This window comes from Danaus plexippus, chromosome 14 (genome assembly GCF_018135715.1).
Source record: "Danaus plexippus chromosome 14, MEX_DaPlex, whole genome shotgun sequence".
NCBI lineage: Eukaryota > Metazoa > Arthropoda > Insecta > Lepidoptera > Nymphalidae > Danaus > Danaus plexippus.
The window spans coordinates 2,320,475-2,341,667 of NC_083546.1; the positions used below are offsets into that span (position 1 = coordinate 2,320,475).

General features: G+C 30.2%; 1 protein-coding gene and 1 long non-coding RNA gene across 4 annotated transcripts; both read right to left on the bottom strand.

Moving 5' to 3' along the window:
* Positions 1-631: 631 nt before the first annotated feature.
* On the bottom strand, positions 632-20,531 carry LOC116769487 (monocarboxylate transporter 3). Of its 3 annotated transcripts, none has more exons than XM_032660593.2 (10): positions 14,774-14,847; positions 14,279-14,663; positions 12,302-12,423; positions 10,181-10,306; positions 6,491-6,579; positions 5,890-6,005; positions 5,283-5,468; positions 4,075-5,097; positions 3,613-3,738; positions 632-3,132 (listed from the first exon to the last, which is right to left on the bottom strand). In XM_032660593.2, the coding sequence occupies exons 2-10, from the start codon at positions 14,349-14,351 to the stop codon at positions 2,981-2,983; spliced, it is 2,013 nt and encodes a 670-aa protein (XP_032516484.1). In that variant the 5' UTR covers positions 14,352-14,663; positions 14,774-14,847; the 3' UTR covers positions 632-2,980. The 3 variants fall into 3 exon arrangements, with proteins under 3 accessions (XP_032516484.1, XP_061378446.1, XP_032516485.2); XM_061522462.1 differs by having other exon boundaries at positions 14,279-14,699; positions 14,774-14,846; XM_032660594.2 differs by lacking the exons at positions 14,279-14,663; positions 14,774-14,847 and adding an exon at positions 20,288-20,531.
* LOC116769489 (uncharacterized) lies at positions 11,531-12,284 on the bottom strand. The gene is made up of 2 exons (XR_004353467.2): positions 12,144-12,284; positions 11,531-11,994 (listed from the first exon to the last, which is right to left on the bottom strand). It is a non-coding gene; the product is annotated as an uncharacterized LOC116769489 (long non-coding RNA).
* Positions 20,532-21,193: the final 662 nt, after the last annotated feature.

A 21,193-nucleotide genomic window follows, 5' to 3' on the forward strand; every position in this document is an offset into this window, starting at 1 on the left:
GTTAATAATGGCAGAGTTTGTCTACTAGGCAACTTTTTCTTTGCTGCACATTAACGATCTGCTATATTGATTGCGCAGATAATAGCACAATTACGCAATGTGTACATTTCTGTCTGACCCTAAATCTGGAGTTCATACGGCTGAAGTTACAGACAAAAAAAATCGTTTATTTACGTCACCTATGAGTATAAATATTTTAGTTGACGACAGTTAAGAGATCGAAGAGCACGTGTTGTTTATTTTAATGTCAAAATTATTTAGTCGGCATGAAACTTTTGTCTAAAAGTAAAGAACGCTCGTAAAATCGTTTTTGAACACTGGAGCAATTCAAAACTAATAACATCACTGTTACCTATTTCAATTAAAAAGTGATGTTTTAATTGTACTATCCCTACTTAAAGTGATGTGTTTAGGTACGTGTGAATTTTAAAAAGTTATAAGATACTTCATAATATAAATACACATTTGTTTTAATTGTTTTCCATGTTTCGTCCAAAGTTATGGAAACAACATAGACAATATAAGAAAGTTATTAAAAATATATAATATTTTTTTTGTATATTACTTCCCCCTAAAGACTCATGTCCACCTACTATAAAATAAAACAGATGAAATAAATAAAAAACGAAGGTAACAACAAAGGTTTTTTTATTAATACAAAGTCGCAGCTTAGGCAATAACCCTTTTATATGGTATAACAAGACCTGCTTGCATTACTATACGTAATGTTGCATTATTTCTGGGAATAAATATTAAAAAGCAAGCAAGCTCTCATACCAAAAATGACATTAAATAATATTCAGTTAAAAATCATAGTCACTAAGAAAACAGACACAAAAATTTCATCCATATAATACCTACATATATTAGACCAGAATCAGTCGAATAACTTAAACAACAATCAGTATGATTAAAACATTACCCAAATTTTCCTGACTTAAAAAAATGACAGTGACATTAATTATTGTTACACAAATTGTAGCCCAAGTTTTTTTTTGTTCCCCACATGACACTAGCGAAATAACATGAATCAAAATCTATGATAAAACAATTAATTATAAAGTTTTAGTTTATCGTCTTTCTTTATAATTTACTTTGACTTTATGACTATGATTTTTCTATCGAGATGTTAAGTTAGGTTTAAAACTAATAATGACAGCCACAGCCGTATAACTTAAAGTATATTCGATTAAAATTAGGGAAATTACAACTAAATATAATAATATACAATAATGCATTCATTGGAACATCATTGTCTTAATAAAAATTTTGTATAGACAGTTTTTTATTACTATGAATTTTATATCTACATATAAGGTAAGTATCACTTTATATATTAAGGCACAAACGTCAATAGTTACTTTAACCTAAGAATCACTCGTTGCAATGTATGCAATACCTAAAATAATAATAATAGTCTTATATTAGGCATCGGCACTCACCGTTTATGAAGGATACACAAGTATTATAATATAAAGTATTCTATTGGCTAATGTAGCACCACACGGGGCGGAAACGACGTTACAATCGTTGTATTGTATTTTAATAACAAAAGCGAATACCATATCATCGTGAGCTTATATATGGATAATTGTCAAACGCCACACAATCGGTAGGATAACGTTTAGAAACTGATTTAAATTTTAATTTAAGTACAGTAGCCGGCACGCAATCTAGCAGGGGGCGATAGATGCACAGAATGCGATTTTTAGGTGTCATTGGTATAATGCGGGACGGGGGATAGAGACAGCACAATTCCGTGCGCGTGATTGGTTGTTCGCTCCCGCAAACACTTGCGAGCACTTCAATTGAACCCGTTGTTTTTGTTAGTGACAAGCATCAAAAGTGACATCTTTTTGTGGCGCCAAGTGTAGGTACATGGGCAAAACTTATCAACATTTCGCCAAAATCTTCCAAAGTTAGTGCCGGTTACTGTAGGTATGTAACTTAAAGTTTTATAGTTTATAAAAATGTTTTTAAATATCAATCTCACAATACAGGCTACAGATTATGAACGTCACTTTGTAATTCGAAGTTTCAGTAACTACGAAACTAATATTAAGCGATCGCGTTTATTTGAAAATTTCTATTAAAAACATATATTTGTAAGTTGTTCATAATATTGTAAACAAGCTCTTAATCTTATTTAAGTTGGCATAAACAATACAGTGATTTTAACATTTCTGTTTTTGGGAGACACTGTAATTCATAATGAAATAGACAAAATAACTTACTCTAATTAAAGGTACATAAGGGCTCAGATCTACCAAGCAAAGTCCGAGTATAAGGATAAATCCATGCTAAAAAACATTTAAAGTCTTTCTACTTTATCATTAACCTATTTTAAATGCATCTATACCCTATGGGGGTCGCAGGACGATCCCTCCGCAGTATGACCAATTATACCGCCAGGGATAAACTTAATTGTATATTCCCAATAATATTAAGGACATATAATATAAAAGTGCCTTTAGGATTATATGATATTTTTCTCTTGGTTTGTAAATGTAGGTACTAATGATTTTAAATTAAATAAACTAAAAAATGTGATTATTGATATGGCAAGTATGTGATGTTCATAATTAAGTACAAAAGATATGTGTTGTGAGGATATCTTAGGGTTATTGTATAAGTTTTAATCATAGAAAAATTTGTATAACAATAAGTACAATCGTGTACAAAAGTTGGATCTACTCAAAATATTAAGGATGTAAATTTCCTATTGTTTTTTTTTTAATATTAAAATCTCGTGCCATATATTAATTCATATCATATTCGTGTATATTTTTATAAAAAAAAATATATATGGAAAATCGAAGGCAGTGATATAGTCGAAATAGTTATAAAATAAAAATTGCCCAAAACGTAATCCTAAAACGGACTTTTCAAAAAGGATGTTATAAGATCACTCACTTCCGTTTTAATGAACGGAAATTGTTCTTCAATGTCTATTTAAATTCTTTTTGTAACGTATATTAATTTACGCATTTGGTTGTGATGCGAGTTTATTTCTAGATTTTTCCCATCTGCTCACATAATCTACGGGATAGATTATAACAGCCGAAAATAATAGGAAGCTGCCGGACACGTAGAACGCTATGTCGAAACTGTGAGTCATGTCCATGAGAGCGCCTAGAAAAAGAAAAAGTATAAATAAATCTTCAATTATAATCAAAATCTACAATTCATCACGTTTTAATTGATTCGAAGTCAAGGACGGAGGCTGTATAATTAAAACACGTGACTCTCTGGCTTTAATGTCAAAAACTAACATAATGGCGCCAAATTATGTTAATGTGAAAAAAATATTTCCGCGTCGCAAATAGTCTCTAATGTTATATAATCGATTTTAAATATATATTGAAATAATACTTAAAAACGTTACGGTGGGAGGATAATAAAATTTTATTATCGACGACATTGATTATAATTTGTCAGTTTACTTTAACATATAATACTTTGGTTAACATTACAAATAAATAATAATCACATAACATATGTAAATAATAGCAACGTTTATATGCAGTTTTATACTTTGTAATAAGAAAATTTTTATTCAATTATTATTTTAATTATATTTCATATATTAAGATGGCAACACTTTATATTTACCCGCGATTGGTGCTCCGAGGAGTGCTCCGAGGCCTTGGAAAAGTAGGAATAGTCCAAAACAATTAGTAAGTTGTTCTAGACCGATGTACTCCACTACGAGTATTGAACGAAGGGACGCGAAACATGCTGTAGGGAGATAATAATACTTTTAAATATAAAATTATTCAAGCTTGCAACACTGCTATTAAGACTTACGATGTTATATATATGTATATTTACTTTGGCAATTTTTTGAACAATAATATTTTCTTTATTGCTTCCATCAAATGTTAAACAAAAAAAAAATCAAGGAATATTTTAATAAAAATGAAATAAGAGGTAATAAATGTAAAAAATACGACGTTGAATATAAATATAATTGAAAAATAAATGTGTAAATTATAACTAAACATAGAAATGTATTCGATCATAATTATAGAAAACGAAGAAATTTAAAAAACGTAGAATTATATAAATACTAACCGATAGCCAATCCAAAAATAGTGCAGTAACCGAACTGGAAATACTCTTCATAGGAGAGTCCGCTCATCATAGTAGCGACACCACCAGCAGATAAAGCTATGTTGTTCAGCCATAACGGAGACACTTTAGGCATCGAGGACACCAGCCCACACGCGATACGACCCACGATATTCGCTATTCCTATAGCAGATACCAACATAACACTCGTTGCTTTACCTATGCCATTGCTCTCAGCTCTCTGCTTCACGTACATATATGGTACGAAGAAGCCCAACATCGTGAAAAATCCGCTCATAGTTAGAAGTATGAATGTAGGCGATCTGAAGAGACTTACGTCCAGCATTGTTGCTAGAGCTCTTTTGACCGATTCTGGGCATAGGCGACATTGTTTGGATACTTCCTCTTGAGCATCCTCCTGTGTCGGTACATGGGTTACGGCTAAGTGGTAGCCCAATGAAGTCCTCGATGTATACTGAGGTAGTCTGGCTAAGCTACCGCTGAAGAAAATGTCGTCACGATAGAACGGCCTCGCGACGAGATCCATGTGAGACCTACGCGGTCTTTGGTCCCTCGTGATGACTTTGATCGTGTTGGAGATGAGAGGTTCAGCGTTATCGATGTTGCTGTTAGAGTCTTCCTGTTCGTCCTTCTCGGCGACTGGTAAAGCTATGAACATGGGCTTGTTTCCCAGGTTATGCTTTATGGTACCGGCTGTGGCTGACGATCGTCTGCTTATATGGGAATTACTCCCTTTAAACACTTCTTCCGCAGTCGGATAGCGAGTGTTGTTTGCTACGCCCATCCAGGTGTGTGGACTGACTTTGTTAGTGAATCTCATTTCTGCCGGCATCGATATACCGGAGTCGAGTTTGCTTTGCAGCTTCAACATAGAATTCAATTTTTCCACAGCTTCTTCGTGTCTTCTCGAATCGTCGTCTTCGTCTTGTTTGTCAGCTAACGTCACGCGGACGGGATTTATAGGTCGGAACATAGCTCCGAATATGATGCATAAGAGCACTAACCCTGTAACAAAGATATTAAATATTTATTATTTAATTTGAATCAATTAAAAACTTTTTGTTTAAAGCGACAGAATATTTTTTTAAAATCTTATGTTAATAAAGCATATATAATAAATACTAATAGGCGTCTATCAGATACAAATTGTAACACGCGTGTTATAAATTTATGAATAATTTTAAACAAACCAGAGTGTATAACTATAGTCATTTTCCATCCAACTCGTTCGTTCAACATGTCAGTTAGGGGCGCGAACACGAATGTGCCAACCCCCGAGCCACATAACGCCAAACCCGTGGCCAACGCTCGCCAACGTTCGAAGTAGAAACCCACAGTGAGTACAGCCGGCATGTAAATCATACAGAAACCCACGCCTGGTAATAAAACAGTTCTATAAAGACGGGGTCGGAAATAAGAGTTTATAAAGCGAGCTATTTTAAGATGGTACTAGAGAAAAAATGCAAATTGTCAAAAGCAATCTTTAACATTTAATTTAATATATAAATAACAATATTTTATTCACATTTCCCACTTTTTCTATTCGATATTACGTACTATAATAAAAATATAAGGCTTTTCAATTTTATAAATGAATGATCAAAAAAATATTATGTAACATATTATATAACTTTCAACAATAACAGTTCTCAATACAAATTTTTAATACTATGCAAATAATGTATTGTCTTCTGTGACGTCAATGAATACGACTTAATAATAGTATTATGTACTGTATTGTATTGTATGAAAAGTTTACATCGTCTAACTGAAGTTATAAGTGTAATTTAAACAAACCTCCCACGACGCCGTACACAAGATAAAGATACTCGACGCTCTCCGCGAAATATGATAAGGCGAATGCAGTGCTTGTTATGAGAGTGCCCACTATTGTAACAACGCGGAAACCATATCTGAAAAAAAACTTTCATTTTTAATAGACCATCACTATATTTTCCACTTATTTAATTTTAAGCTATGTTCAGTTAAAATATATTAGGTACGAGAAATCCATAGACGCGCTCAGGACTCGAAGCTGTAATTCACCAATTAGGCTATAGTGTGAAAAAACAAATTAAACGCGATCCGGAACATGTTTGTTGTCGACAATTTTTTTTATATATATTGTCTAATTAATTTTGTTTCATTACATATATTTAAAATTTTATTAAAAATACCACATACGTAATTATATTTTATTATTTTATATGGTCTAAACAGAAACGTGTCTAAAACAAACAGATTTTTATTTTGAGTTACGAATCCGGAAAACTTTATTAACTACAGCTGTAAAATGTTTTCTATGAAAATGTTACAAATTAACTAACAATTGTCGAACTAAATTATAACAAATAGGTTATTAAGACGGATGGCTGGTAATATGCTGTAACATACTTACTTGTTTGCTAAAGCTGATACGAAAGGCCCCGCTAAAAGATAAAATCCCGCTAATAATGAATTCACAGGTGCCACTTGACCGTCAGTCGCCTGTAGACAATTCAAATTTAAATATAGAAGTTTGTAAAAGTATATTGTTTTTTTTTTTACTTAATAAAAATCAAGTACTTTTTCGTAAGTCCTAATTTACTAGAACCCAAAGTATGACACTTAAACATATATATGTATGTATATATATATATAGAGTGTCATTGTCATCTTATGTCACCCAATTAGCTCGTTTCTCTGAACAAAATAAATTATCATTAGAAACTATATCGCTTGAAAACTATGTAGTCATTACAATTAGATTGATTATGAGTTAGTACGTTTCTTCAATGTGGACTTGCACGTTTAACTACTTCCCAGATGTGTTTCCGATTTCAATGGCCTCACTGACCCACTTGACTCGTTTGAATGACATTTGTAGCATTCTGGAGTTTCATTTATATTGAGATTCAATGTATCCGTAAAAGAAATGTATTGACTATTGGGTTGAATATTAATGAAAACAGAATTAACATTTCCCAACACTCCAATTGATGTGATCGTAACGATTTACAAGTGTATTCGTTAATGATATCAATTGGAAAGAATCCTATCTTTCACAACACGCAAGTTGACAACATTATAAGGTTTCAACATAAAACAGGACAATAGCAAAGTCCATTGTTAACATAATAATATAGTATCTTTATATTTGTTCAGCGACAGTTAAACAAGGGCAAAGTTGAGTACACTACCGTAACAAAGTTGTCGCGTCGACTAACAGGACGTATGTGAGAATGCAAAAAAAAACATATATATAAACCTGGAGATTACTGTATAAGCATAGTTTAGCGTTTTTTCTAAAAAAAAAGTTAGTTACATATAGAACCTCCATATGCAACCAGCTTTACGATGTTCGAGCAACGTACATTGGTAAGCTATTGGTATAACGGAACCGACTTAGGTAATAGCTTCTGCATAATAACGAGAATACGTCTGTGCATTTTACTGTTTGGTTATACATGTATACGAGTTGCTTAGTTTGCGGCCCAGCTTTTAAATAATCATAAAAACCGTTAATGTTGATAAAAAACGTATAAATTATTTTTGAACAATTATTATTCTGTATACACTTTCAGGCATGCGAACCGGACATTACATCAGCAGATGTTTTATTGATAATTTGCGCCGAATTTATAATGGTGTAGTTATTTTTGCACAGCGGCCATTTTGGTAATTATGTAATGGCTGTATAGCCATCGGTTTTCGCCACATGTCGGATATAAGCGGATATATTAAAACATGGGGGTTCCAAAGCAGCTGTTTATTTTCATTATAGATTTGGTAGTTTAAAATATAAAAATTATACATATTATTTAAAGAAATGTGTTAATAAAATTATAGTAGACAATGTAAAAGATAAATATTTTCTTAAAAGCCATGAACGGAATTACGTTGTTCAATCTAAGTTATTCTTTATTATACATATTAAGTATTAATATTTATTAATCAAAACAGGAAGAATGTTTTACGTTTTGTTTACAAACATGCATATGCGTAATATTTAAAATACCTACAGTGTTTAAACCTTTTATCCATTATGTGTTTATGGTATTATATTTTTGCTGTTCATAAATAAAAATATACAAGTATTTTTTATGAATTAAATGGTTGTTATTATAGCAATGAATTCATTTTCAATCTAAGTGTCTTTAAAAATTCACTGACAAAGCGAATTGATAACCATATAAAGAAATTAAAAAAAAAACAAGTGGCGGTTGTTTTACTTTGACAGTTTCAAACTTTGAATGTCACTGTCACTCTATTAGCAAACGTAATATTTTTTGTACAGATAATACTTACTATACGATATCAATCAACAATTTGTTTTCTCAATTTCATGCTGGGTCCTGTCAATGGTATATCAATTATTGTAGTCGCGACGTCAATTGCGATACAAAAAAAAAAACAACTTTATTAAAATGAATTATATTTTCGAATTGTTTCGACGACAGAAGTCAGGTACAACAAACTACAAGAACATATGAACAGTATTTATAAATATTGTCATATAAAATTCAACCTAGTTTCATGATTGTTTTAGATCTTTTTTTTGCTTACAATAAGATTATGGTGTTAAAAGGTAAACAACGATTAAAATTGAATTACCCGTCATGACTTAAATCCTAATGCGTTTAAGTTGGATAATTTAATCGATATTTGTTGAGATAAATGCAAGAATGGCGTCTAGAGGCCGATTCAGTGCGTTGACCTCTATGGTACGTCGAGGGTTACTGCACTTTCGCCAATCGAAAGCTTGACGCGAACACATGTGACATTTCGATTTTAAACATACATTTAATTGTTGTACTGTAATTATACAGTTCTTGGTATCCGAAGATTGAAAAGTAACTACTGAGTAACGTTAACATGTTTAAATATAATGTTTAATATTATTCAATATTACCTATATGGTTCACCAGTGATTTTTCAACACAAATCCCCAATTTGAGATACTTTTTATTTCCATTCACATCAAAACTATTAAAGAACCAATTTCTGAACTGTCAATACCGAAGCAGGTATCCGAACGGTTATTGGAAACGTATTTGTCGTAAAATAGAAATATAAAGTTAATCAAGCGGCAACCCTCGTTAATATTATTCTGGTTATTTCCAGTCCTTCGGCAGCAAAAGATATCGGATCGGCGTAAATTGTGTAATTAATTCACCGACATGTCATGTGTTTTATTCAACCGCCAAGTTTTTAGGCGCCAGACCGACGATTTGAATTGTTTTGAATTTTTTTTTTCTATTATGCAGCGTATATACGTTAAATGTATAATTTCTGTTCACCAAGACTATGCCTGAGTGATGTATCCCTACCGATACGTTATCATTTCATACTGAATTAACATTAAACATGAATGAATTCGTTTCCCGCGCTGTCAGTGTAGACAGTGCAGCCTTGGCCTTAACATTATGGTAATTCCAACTTTAGTATTGTGTCGAATCTGTTAAAAGACGAGATATATTCTATCATGTTATGAACAAATTATTCCAATGACGGATTGAAATAACATTACCTATATTTCAAATATAAAATTTTATTTGCTTTATATGATTGCATGCGACATGTTAAGTGGGGAATCTTGAAGTAGATCATTGCCCGACAATTTTGGTCGCACGTGTGTCGTATATCAACACGACTTGATAATTAGCCGATCACATTATGACCCAATTCTTAGCCTACTTTGGTGTATTGCCAGAAATCGTTTGGAACAAAAAACTCTTTCTACCTATGTCGCAACAAATCTAAACATAAATTTAACTGAACTGAGTTTTTCTTGGGCTAAACGCGCAAACTATTGTTTCGTCCACATTTACATAACTAATACAAGAGCAGTTTCTTTAGTGTGTAATTTATTACGCACGGGTCTGCTCTAACACTGCAATAGGAAATAAGATAAATCTTTGGCTATTAATAATATTTCAATTGGAGGCACGGCCGTGACGCAGTTGGTGGGTGTGGTCTCGTTTAGAACGATCTTCTGTATTTTTCCATTTCGGTATAAAAAAACGATCTTATTTCATCTATAAGGCAGGTTGCTCCGGATCTAAGTATAAATATATGCGTTGATATATCAAGTTGATAAGTCACTTACTTTAAACTCTTTTTGTATGGGAGTCAACAGCATTCCTCCAGAGAAAATTATGCCGTCAACGATGAAGTTGCACATAAATGAAGCTACCACCACCACCCAGCCCCAACCGCCGTCCGGTGGAACCACCTGGAAAAAAAAAATTAGTTATATAAATTCATACATATGAAGATTCTTTTATTTTCGAACCATAAACAAATAAGTTTTTAATTATTGTTAGAACTTTTTTTTCTAGAGACATTTTTCTGCGCGTTATTAGGTTTTTTTCCATATTGTCAAACACGTTTAATTGATTTTTTGAAGTTGTGAATAGGACAACTTCTTGATTAATATAAATTAGAAGCAATAATTTTAAATGAATATTGGAAAATTGTAATGTAACAAAGTATTGAAGTGATCCATTACACAATCCTCCTCGATAGAGTTTTTCTCATCTCCCACACCATGTATTATATTAGATGGTATCACTAAATTTGTTAGGCTTGTCATTTTATTATTTATATGAATGTTGCGCTGTATTAATAAGTCACTTAATTTATACGATTATACTTTTGTTATTATTTATATTTGTCTGACAGCTGTTGTCACATTTTTGTAGATTATTAAAGTTTGGTCGAAGGAGGTTATATTAGAATATGTTATATTTTTTTTTAACTGTCATTAAACTAAAACCTCCTCGTTAAGATTTTCTATAGCCTCTCCGATCCTATATTGAATTTAGATTTGCTGTTAGCAGCAGGTTTGTTTTACATTGATAGTTGTCTTGTTTTACTGTAATTGGCCATACAGACTTATCGTATCTATAAATAGAAGTACATTCTCTTTAATTTGCATTATTTCCAATCTGAATATAAATTTCTTCGGTTTTATTTTTTTTTTGTATTACATTGAGAATATTTAATAATTTTTGTACTCTTACGGTGATTATTTTGAAAAGCATGCAGAAGTTCAGTTTTTGTTCTAACAAGCTTATATATTGACTTGTTTCCTAAGTTATATGAAAGTAGGACGTCATAATTTAATTTTAATTTTAGGAATATGAAATCTATTTGAAATTAAAAGATCTAAACTATCCTGTTCGATGGTATTATCCTCTGTATAAAGTATCATGACATCTTTGTTAGTAACACAGCCTTAAGGCAAACAATGTTATATACATGAAAATAATTATAACTCTTAGAGGTTATTACGTGACATTGCTCGACCTCGGCATATGATACGTTTACTTTGCTGTTATCAAGTATTACAGCTACCAATTAATATCAAAACATTAACGCCCTTACAAAATAGTAAGGGGGTAGTCACAGTATCAAGGTAATCGTATAAAGAACTTATAAGGTTAATACATCAAAATTTCAATGAAAAAGTTTATCATCTAACTGCTTTATTTATTGCATTAAAATGCAATTACAAAGTATGTGCCGACAATAAGCGAAGCCCATATAAGCATATCTCCAATAAAATCGAGTGCTCGCTTGAAAAACTCCTTCCGTCTTTGCGACATACTTTTCAAATATTTCTTCTAAATTCCTTAGAGAACAAGCAGCAGAATTGTTACTGTTATTTCAGCTAATGCCAAGGTTATAGTGCCGAAAAGGCAAGCGTTTACCAACTTCTCAGAAATTTTTCGTAATCTCCTTTTTCGTTTTAGTTTTTTTTCAAATGCATTCATATTATATTAAATGTACGTTTGTAACCATTCTTATTTGAGTTTTTTTTTATTTTTTAGTTTCGGGGCCACAATTACATGTACTTATACATTCCGTTTCATTTGCTTGGTTTGATTTGTTTTCGGCTATGGTCACAGACTTCCTCTTCTGTGGGGGAAGGAAATCGAAACCAAATAAAACTGTGTAAATATGATAAGCGACAATCAGAACTACTACGGTATTAAGTACATGTTTACAGGCTAATGACATAGCACATTAAAACACGAAGAGGAAGTGGGATACATATTGTTTTTTACCTTAAATCACCTTAAATTTAACAGTTTGCTGATAAAGCTTTCAAAAGTCAATCTGACATAAATGTTTATATTATGCAATATAAAGCATTCAAATAATTTTTTTCTTAGTGGCCAGTGATTTCATTTAAGGACTCCAAAGAGTCTTTTATGTAACTTACCAAAGCTGCCTCTGGTTCCAAGTCCTCGCTGGGAGAGTCGCTCCGCCCCAATCCGCTCTCATCCGAAGAGGGCGTCTCAAATGGACGCTCATCTGTGGCTACCCTTTGTACCATAGTGTAACCTGTTGAAATAATACAATGAGTGAATACAATAAACAGAACAACATCAATAACAAAGTTCCATATATATTTTTTACAATGATATTACAGAGTTAGTTAAGTTAAACACAAAACATCGAATCATCCATCTGTTTAAATAAGAAGGCCCATAATGTATTCTTTAAAGCATTACGCAACACTAACTACATATTAATGGCCTATTTTAACTAAAAATTTGTTATAACCGCCGAAAACCGGTTTTTCTGCGTCGTTTAATTTTATTTAACTACGTACTGTAAGTACGCACTACGCAGATATTAATAGGATTATCAATATGAATTCATTATAATAATTACATTTTATTAAAGTTGTTAAGTATTTTAAAATATCGTGTTATATTTTTAGTTTTATTTTTATTGAGATATAGATATATCCCTTAATTAAATTTTCTATAGATTATTCCGTATGCTATAAATTTTAGCCCAATAACTATAGTATTAACGTTATTTCCCTCCACACTATTGTTTAAATTTAAATTGTTGTTTATAAAGTACCTGAAGATAAACGCTTTAAAACTATTGAAGTTTTAGCACTAAATGGTTTCTTGTCCCATTTGTTTATCGTACCGTAGTATCATTTGGTTTCTATCATGGTATACATACTAAATACTTTAACTACGCCGTCAACAGTATTAACATATATACATATGAACTACGTATGTAATGACGTAGTATTTTATGAATAAAAATTTATATTTCATACTGTGTACGAACGTTGTATGTAAGCTCCGTCAATTGCGATAGTGTTTGATAAGCTGTGCGATAACATATCGAGTGTTTGCCTAAATATGTAATGAAAAGCTCGAGGATGTTGCATTACGAAATATTAGTTATACAGATTTTTGTTTAGTTCAAATGAAATAAAAATTATTATATATATTTTTGAAAACATTAGTAGGGTGAAGTTTTGTAATATCGCTATATGATATTTTTTTGCATTTGATTGAATATTTCATTGATTTCTGTGGTATTTATGTTAATGTAAACATTTACAGTACCATAAAAATTGAGAGGGAAGAGAAATTTGTACCATAGTTATTTTGTAATACCTAAATCAATATTAAGGTATTAGAAAAAAATATTTATATTACTTTGCAAGTAATTATAAGATTCTGTAGCTTGTCATTTAAGAGATGCATTTAAATCATGCCTATATACCAAGGTATGCAAAGGTAAAAAAAAAATATATATATATTTTTTAGAAACGTCAAAATCAATATCTATCGTGATATCAAAAGTAAATGGTTTGAAAAACATAAACAATAAAATTATCTTAAACTAGTTTATTATAATAAGTTATTGCATATGAATTTGCTTTTTTTTTACCGTTTCACTGAGGATCAGAGGGTACAGGCTTATCAAGAGTTTAGATAGGTATGAGACGATAATGAGTATTAATAAAATAACAGCCACTGGCAGCGATTGTAATATTTATTTTTCTCTTTAATAGGAACTTTCCATAAGGTGTTACGTGAGTTAATGATGTACATACACACAAACTTTATAATTAATATGTAAAAAGTTTGTTTTTATTAAGGTAAAGCGGTAAAAAATAAGACAAAGTGGTTACTGGGTCCTGATAACGTAAAAGTCGATGAAAAATATTATTGTATATTTTATAGTTTTAATAGAATATTCAGGTAAATAGGATTCACAGAGTACTATTTATTCAGACGTGACAAAAATATCTCTGATTTTGAGTGTAACCTAACTGGGAATAGATTTTAACAGCTTTATATTAATAAATTATTAATAATTGTTATATATTTTGATTATGCGGTTATTGAATTTAATGTATTTGTATATAATAAATACATACCATGGAATTCCTGACAGAAACCCAGATCGATTTCCGAATCAATGCAGTAATCCCATTTGTCTGGTAATGACATTTTCACAACAAATAACAATAAAAATCCCGATCTTCGTTAATAAATTACTTTTATTTTAAATGGTACAATTTAAATTCTACCTTAGTTGTTTTTAAATATATTCTGTGGTTCCTAATTTTATTATTATATTGCAATGTTACATAAAATGTTGTCATTTGCTCCGGTCATGCCCTCTATTGGCGCCATTCAAAGATAGCGTCGACCGAACTTGAATAAACAATAATCATTTGAATAAAATTCGCAATATATTTTTATTTTCCACAATGTTACTTGGATTTAAGAAACTTTCAGCTATATTAATGACGACGTGTCCTGCAAAAATTACAATAGATACGATTGTTGGCTGATCTGTAAAAGTTTATCTGAGATTAATTTAGCGATAGTGGAATATTCTAGAAATAAGATATATATAATGCACTCACACAGAAACACTTTGTCTTGTAATATTTCTATAAGATTATTTATAATTTTCAATAAACACCTCGATAGTGTCAGGTCTATACTGAAGTAATTATGCTAAAAATCTTAGTTTTATAACGCTGTGTTATGTAAATTTTCAAGTTCTATGTCATTTAAACACCCGTGGGGCGAGATCTGGTTTTGCAAGTGAAGAATTTCGTCACATTTTTCATTAATTATGTAAAGAAAATTCTATAAATTCTTGCCATGCCACGATATGCATTTTTAAGTCATTCCAATATTTCTATACCATCAAGAGACAAATTTATGAGTATGACATTTGTTGAAAAGGTAACGGATACGGACAATCAACGACTTCAACAAAATATGTTCTTTGTAAACCTTAGTTTAATTCAATTGTGGTTAAGTGAATGTTCTTTGGAGGTAACCTTTGTGATAGATAAATAAGAATCTCAATAACCAAACAATACTATACTAAAACCACTAGGGGCTATCATCAGGAAAACACTTGACTTTCACGGTTAATAAAAGTCAATGTCCCATTGTGGATACCCCTTCGACTAGATCATTCAATTACAAAGTAACATTAATGTATCACACACTACAGATTAATTCCATACTACCTAATTATAATAACGTTTTTAATGTTTTATTGAAACACAGCCATAAAAGAAGTTTAATTCCACACATACCTAAATGACAATTTATAATCTTGTGCAATAAGAATCATACATATGTAACTCATTGTAGTTTTTAAACCGGTAAGAAGATTAAGAATAATTACACGATGCGAATGCGTGTTTTCATTATAAACTCATATCATATGGAAAATTATTAGGAATAAATGTCTATTTTGGTAAGATTGATGCAAGATCGGTTGACAAATTTACCACAAGATGGCACGGTGAAACTTTATATAGACTGTGTCTTGTTTTTTTTTATTCACGTATATATTTATTGACTATAAATTAGTTACAAGTCAGCCAGCATTAGGCTGAATGGATCTGACAGTGACATAATTATAAACACTCATCTAAAAAGTTTCAATTTTATTATTAATAGAATAATATTTTTAGCAATGTCACGGCAATATTAAGTTTTCTTTTTTTTATCTGTGATGGAATTGTATAAACAAACAGGTAACCTTAGTTTAGACTTAATAAGAATAGTTCGTCAAATCATCCATTTACTTTAAGGTCAACTTTTTTTGCTTTTATTTTGCCTCCATAATTATGTATTTGGTCGTTTTATAGAGATTTCGAGGTATGTTCAGAACTTTATTTCGATGTTTGACATTTAAACACCTGTAAATAATTACGCTAAGAAAAAACAAAACATAAGGATCGAACTAAGGAATTGAAAGGCTAAATAATTTGTCTCTCTTAATTTTTAGTTATGAGATTTATTTTTGTTTTGTACGTACATTCTTTTGGATAATAATTTTTACACTGTAACGAAACTTGAACATTAAATATAAAATTTTAACTAATTTAAGCGAGTCTTAATACAATCTGTATGTAAAAGTGCTTTTATTTTAAGTCATCGATTACAGAAAAAAAAAGGAGACGGTCGCGAATTAATGTTCTAATTTGAGTTGTCAATCCAATGTTATTTCGTAAGACACCGTCTATTAATTTTTGGACGATAAATATGCGATTGAGTTTTATAAATATATTTTATACAAAACTCCTAATAGAAAACTTGGGTTCTTTAATAAAAATTAAAAAGTGAAAGGAACTTATGAAGTACAACCAGTGTATTATCAAGCGTTATATAATATTATATACCTTTGTGAACATCTATTATAACTATACATTATGTCAAACATATAACTTTAATACACCGTTGTGTCTTTTGTGCTTTTCATTCTCCTGTACTTATTGTTAATGTATATAGGTAATATTTATTTGTATTATAATTGCAAAAGTTTATTTAGATGTATGGACGTTTGTTGCTATTGTTTATAGATTTTGATTAAATTGTATAGTAATGTAATTTAGACATTCGAATTAGACATAACCCATAATTGATTGACCCAAAGATGACGGTATAAAAATTGGATTTTACATGAAGTTACGTGACAAAATTATAGATGTCGCTGCTGGTTAGTCACCTTAATTATTACTTATAAAAAATTTAATACAGTTTAATACTTAAATACAGTTTGTACATTTCTCTCTTCGATGTTCAAGCAGATGAAGTAAGAACCACGCAGAATGTTTTATCTTTTCATATAAAACATTCGTTTTAGCAATTTTTCAGAAATATTTTTATAACGAAGTAAGCTATTATTGATCCTGTCATTCGCAATGCAGCGCTCCAACAAATAATCTTACAAAAATTATCAAAGTTAAAAGAGTACCTTCAAATCAAATGCATTGCATCACAGTCCAATTTGTTCGTCAGTTAACTTAAATTTCTATTCATAATACGTAATTTTGTTACTTTCATAACATTAAATTAAACTTGCGGACCGTTTATTCTAAAAGCTTGAAAACATTGCGGAGTGAGGAAAATTCCTAAATCCATATAAGTATGAGGAATCCATACGGAAAAAAAAATTACTCGTCACTATTATTTAACAAATATTTAATTTTAGTGATATGACGCACTTCATTTAACGAATTAAGTATTCTTTCAAACATTTTCTGTAAATATTTAGAGATTCCTGTTCTAAGTATTAACAAACAAAATACCTCGTTGCAAATCTCTGAATTTTTGTCATATAATTTGCTAGGACGTATTTAGAGCTTGATTTTGTTCACAATTTTTTCTTTTGTATTTTTTAGGAATAAATTAAATAATGTGTTGCTATTTTAAAATTCTATTTTCAACTGGCTATACCATCACTAAACCTTTTTAATATTGTTGTATGTTACATGATAATAGTAATTCGGTTTTGTATCTACTTGTAATAAATGTAAAACTTTTCAAATAATTTCAACTATGTATAGAACAGGAAATTTCATTCAGTATTTTCCGAGACTTGTTTTTTTTTTCAACGAAATCATTTTTGCCTACTACATCAAGGAAAATAGATGTGTGCGAATAGTTAGGGAAAATTATCTTTATTTAAACATGTTTAGGAAATACCAAATGAAACAAAAATAACATATTCAGTGAATACATTAGTAATTAACGAAAAATATGAATTATATTATTCTGCTCGAACAATACGTGTTAAATGTTAGAATGTTTAAATTCTTGTTTAAAAACCGTCGAGCATAACGAAGTGGAAACATTGGGTTTCCAAGAATTTTATCTTTTTCATCTCCGTTATTTACGGCTTCGAAAACGTCAAACTGTGCGTAGGACATATCATAATACGAATTAATAGAACCGTGCGACGGTTCAATGAATTGTTCATTCACAACCTTATAATGTTGGCGCCAAATGTTGGGTCATTCTTTTTTTTTATAAAGGCGGCACAAACTCAAACACATACAGCTAGGGTCGCTACTTCCAAGAAATCATTGAATATATATATTTTTAGTGTATGTGTTTTTTTGATATTTTAAGTCGATTTCAAAAAAAGGTGGTTTTATAAACAACCGTTAAATTTTTTTTAAACTTCACCATCATACTAATTAAAATTTTTCTGAGAGAAAAAATATTTTTTCATTTAATACTTTTTCTGCCTCATTTTCTATTCTATGAATATATTTTATCATCCTAAATTTTTAATAAAACGAACTAGATTTTCTTCATAATAGCAATTTGGATTAAAAATATCTGCAGAAAAAGAAATTGTAAAATAAATAAAATTCGTAGTGTCCTTGTCACAGATTGACTGACTTTGTGATTGTGATTTTTTTCCGTTCAATTCTGTTACTTGTATTCGTATTGACAAAGATATAAAAAAATACGTTCAAAATCTTAGCGTTGATAGTGTTTGAAGGTGAAGGAATTTAATGTTTAAGACAAAATATTGTTCAACGTCAAATGTTAGTTATCTCTTAGCTAGTGGATAGCTCAATAACGAATGCGCCTCAGTTATCGGATCGTTAACCTTATGGGGTCTGTCATGACTGCACTTTTATTTGCTGTATGTTTTTTGTTTTGTTTATTTATAACTAGACTCTAAAACCGACTCCGTCCGCTAGGAACGCGTTATTCAGTCGCTTGGATTGCATTCGGACAATCTACACTAATAGATATAAATTAAAACTTATACATTAATGTAGGAATTTATAATGGAAAGTAAAGTAAACATTATTAAATTTCATATAATATCTTCAGCAAGTAAATTTAACAAACATCTTGACATTCTAGCAATGTTTTATTGTTAAAAATTATATTATAAGTAGCGTCTCTGATTGCTTTTCATTATATAATAAAGTTTAAAGTAATTAATGCCTTTATATAAAATATGTACGACCTTTTTTTGTAATTAGCTTGATGTTAATTTTACAGACGTATGTTTGTTTTGTTATTATTAAATTATCATTACTCATGACCCTATGTTTGAACTTAGAAGATAAGAACGCCGATAATGTTTAGGGTTTACAAATTTATGCTCGTTTTTATTGATTTAAAATTTTGTTAATATTTATGTGACTTAGGAGAAAATCTTTTTGTATCTATTTCTTTTGGTTCTGAAGTAACGCTAATTTTATTTAAGGTATTTATAGACTTGTTAAATGTAGAATAGTCTGGTTGAAGACCTTTAAGTGATTTAAATAAAATAATAAGTTATAATGTTTCTTGAATATTTTTTTTAATTCCTGATTTTCCAACCTTAATTGTAATAAAAATAAGTAAAGGTCGTCCAAGGCGTTATGTTTAGTGTCGCGTTCGGTTGAAACTAGTTTTTGTCTCAAGGTTCCAATAAACAGATGGTCTTTACATATATCAATTAAAATCAATATATAGACGTATAAATAACTACAAAAAATAAATATATATAATTATTATTCCGTGACAAAATAATATACGGATACAAATAAATTAGTATTTATTGCGAAATTGTCGTAACAAGCCACAATTCAGTTAGTGACCCTCAAAACCAATTTCAATTTACATATTCTGAGTCACACGTTAACCGATTCTGTTATCTAAATACAATTAAATAAAAAAAAAAAAACCTAAAATTATTTTGTAGTTTTGACAGGACAACACTATGTAGATTTATTATTATTATTTAAAATTCGGTCATAAAATATTAAAGGTTTAAAAAACGTATTATTTATTAGTTATTACGTATTCCAAATCATATCGTATGAATTATTCACATGGCAATTAAGTTTCCTATTACGACTTTTCCGAAACGGGTTATATTTTTTTTTTTCGTATAAAAATGTGAATATTTAAAGCTCTTGCGCTTGAAAACATGTATTGGCTCGGTGTGATATAATTTTTATGAAATTATTTTAAATAGATAACAGATGAAATACATTTAAGTTATAGTGTAATACGAGCTTCGTGTTATATCGTGTACCAAAAATAGTTGCGTCCGCGCACCCCGCATGTGATCGTTTAAAAATAATACAGCAGCTAGATAGTATAATGTCACTCACCCTTTATGCACTTCTAGTGTAACCGAATAGATAAGCGAGTATCTCGAAACCATAAATACTGTACCGGCTTATACTATTACAATACGTGACATTAGTTTCACTTTATCACATAGAAATTAAATATAAATTAAACGATTGTAATCACAACACAACACTTAAAGTAATGTTTCTTTTTTTGATTTTATTTTTTATTATATTCCGTATGACGTATGCCTGCTTCGCTAGCCGGGAGTGTACTGAGCGCGACACTCGCCTTCCACCATGTTTAATGCACGCTTTTGTCAGCCTCGTGAAAAAAAATATTTTTGTATAAATATAACATATTTATTATAGTAATGTTTACGCACATCAATGTTTTGGCTTTTTAGTGCTATGTTATTCACATTGATAATATTAATACGATAAAGATTTTTCATATTTGAATTTATGAAGGTTTTTTTTGAAAAGATATATTTTTTTTCAATTTCTAAATGAAACAAGACGCAAAACTATTATTACTTGATGTAATATTTTTCTATGACATTACAATTGAAAGTTATATAATAAAAAAATAATTTCCTCCTTAAAATTAAAAGTGAACGCTATATACATATTTTCACAGTTTTAGAATTAATGGAAACGATTAATTTTTCAAATTTCGTTCTTTTTATAACGTAAATTATTATTTTTTAAAACAAATTACACTTACTTTTGTAGATGACGCTAAATTGATTTCTACGATATAATAGTATCTATGTTTTGTGCCATCGCTCGTTCCATTTTGTTCATTTAAAAAAAAAAAACTTATTATATTCAGGACAACTGAGTCTAATAGAGCGTGAGATTACAGGGGTATGAATTATGTATCAGTAACGTTGTATGAATAAAAACCCGTTCTTCGGCATTTTTTAAGCCGAAACTATTTGC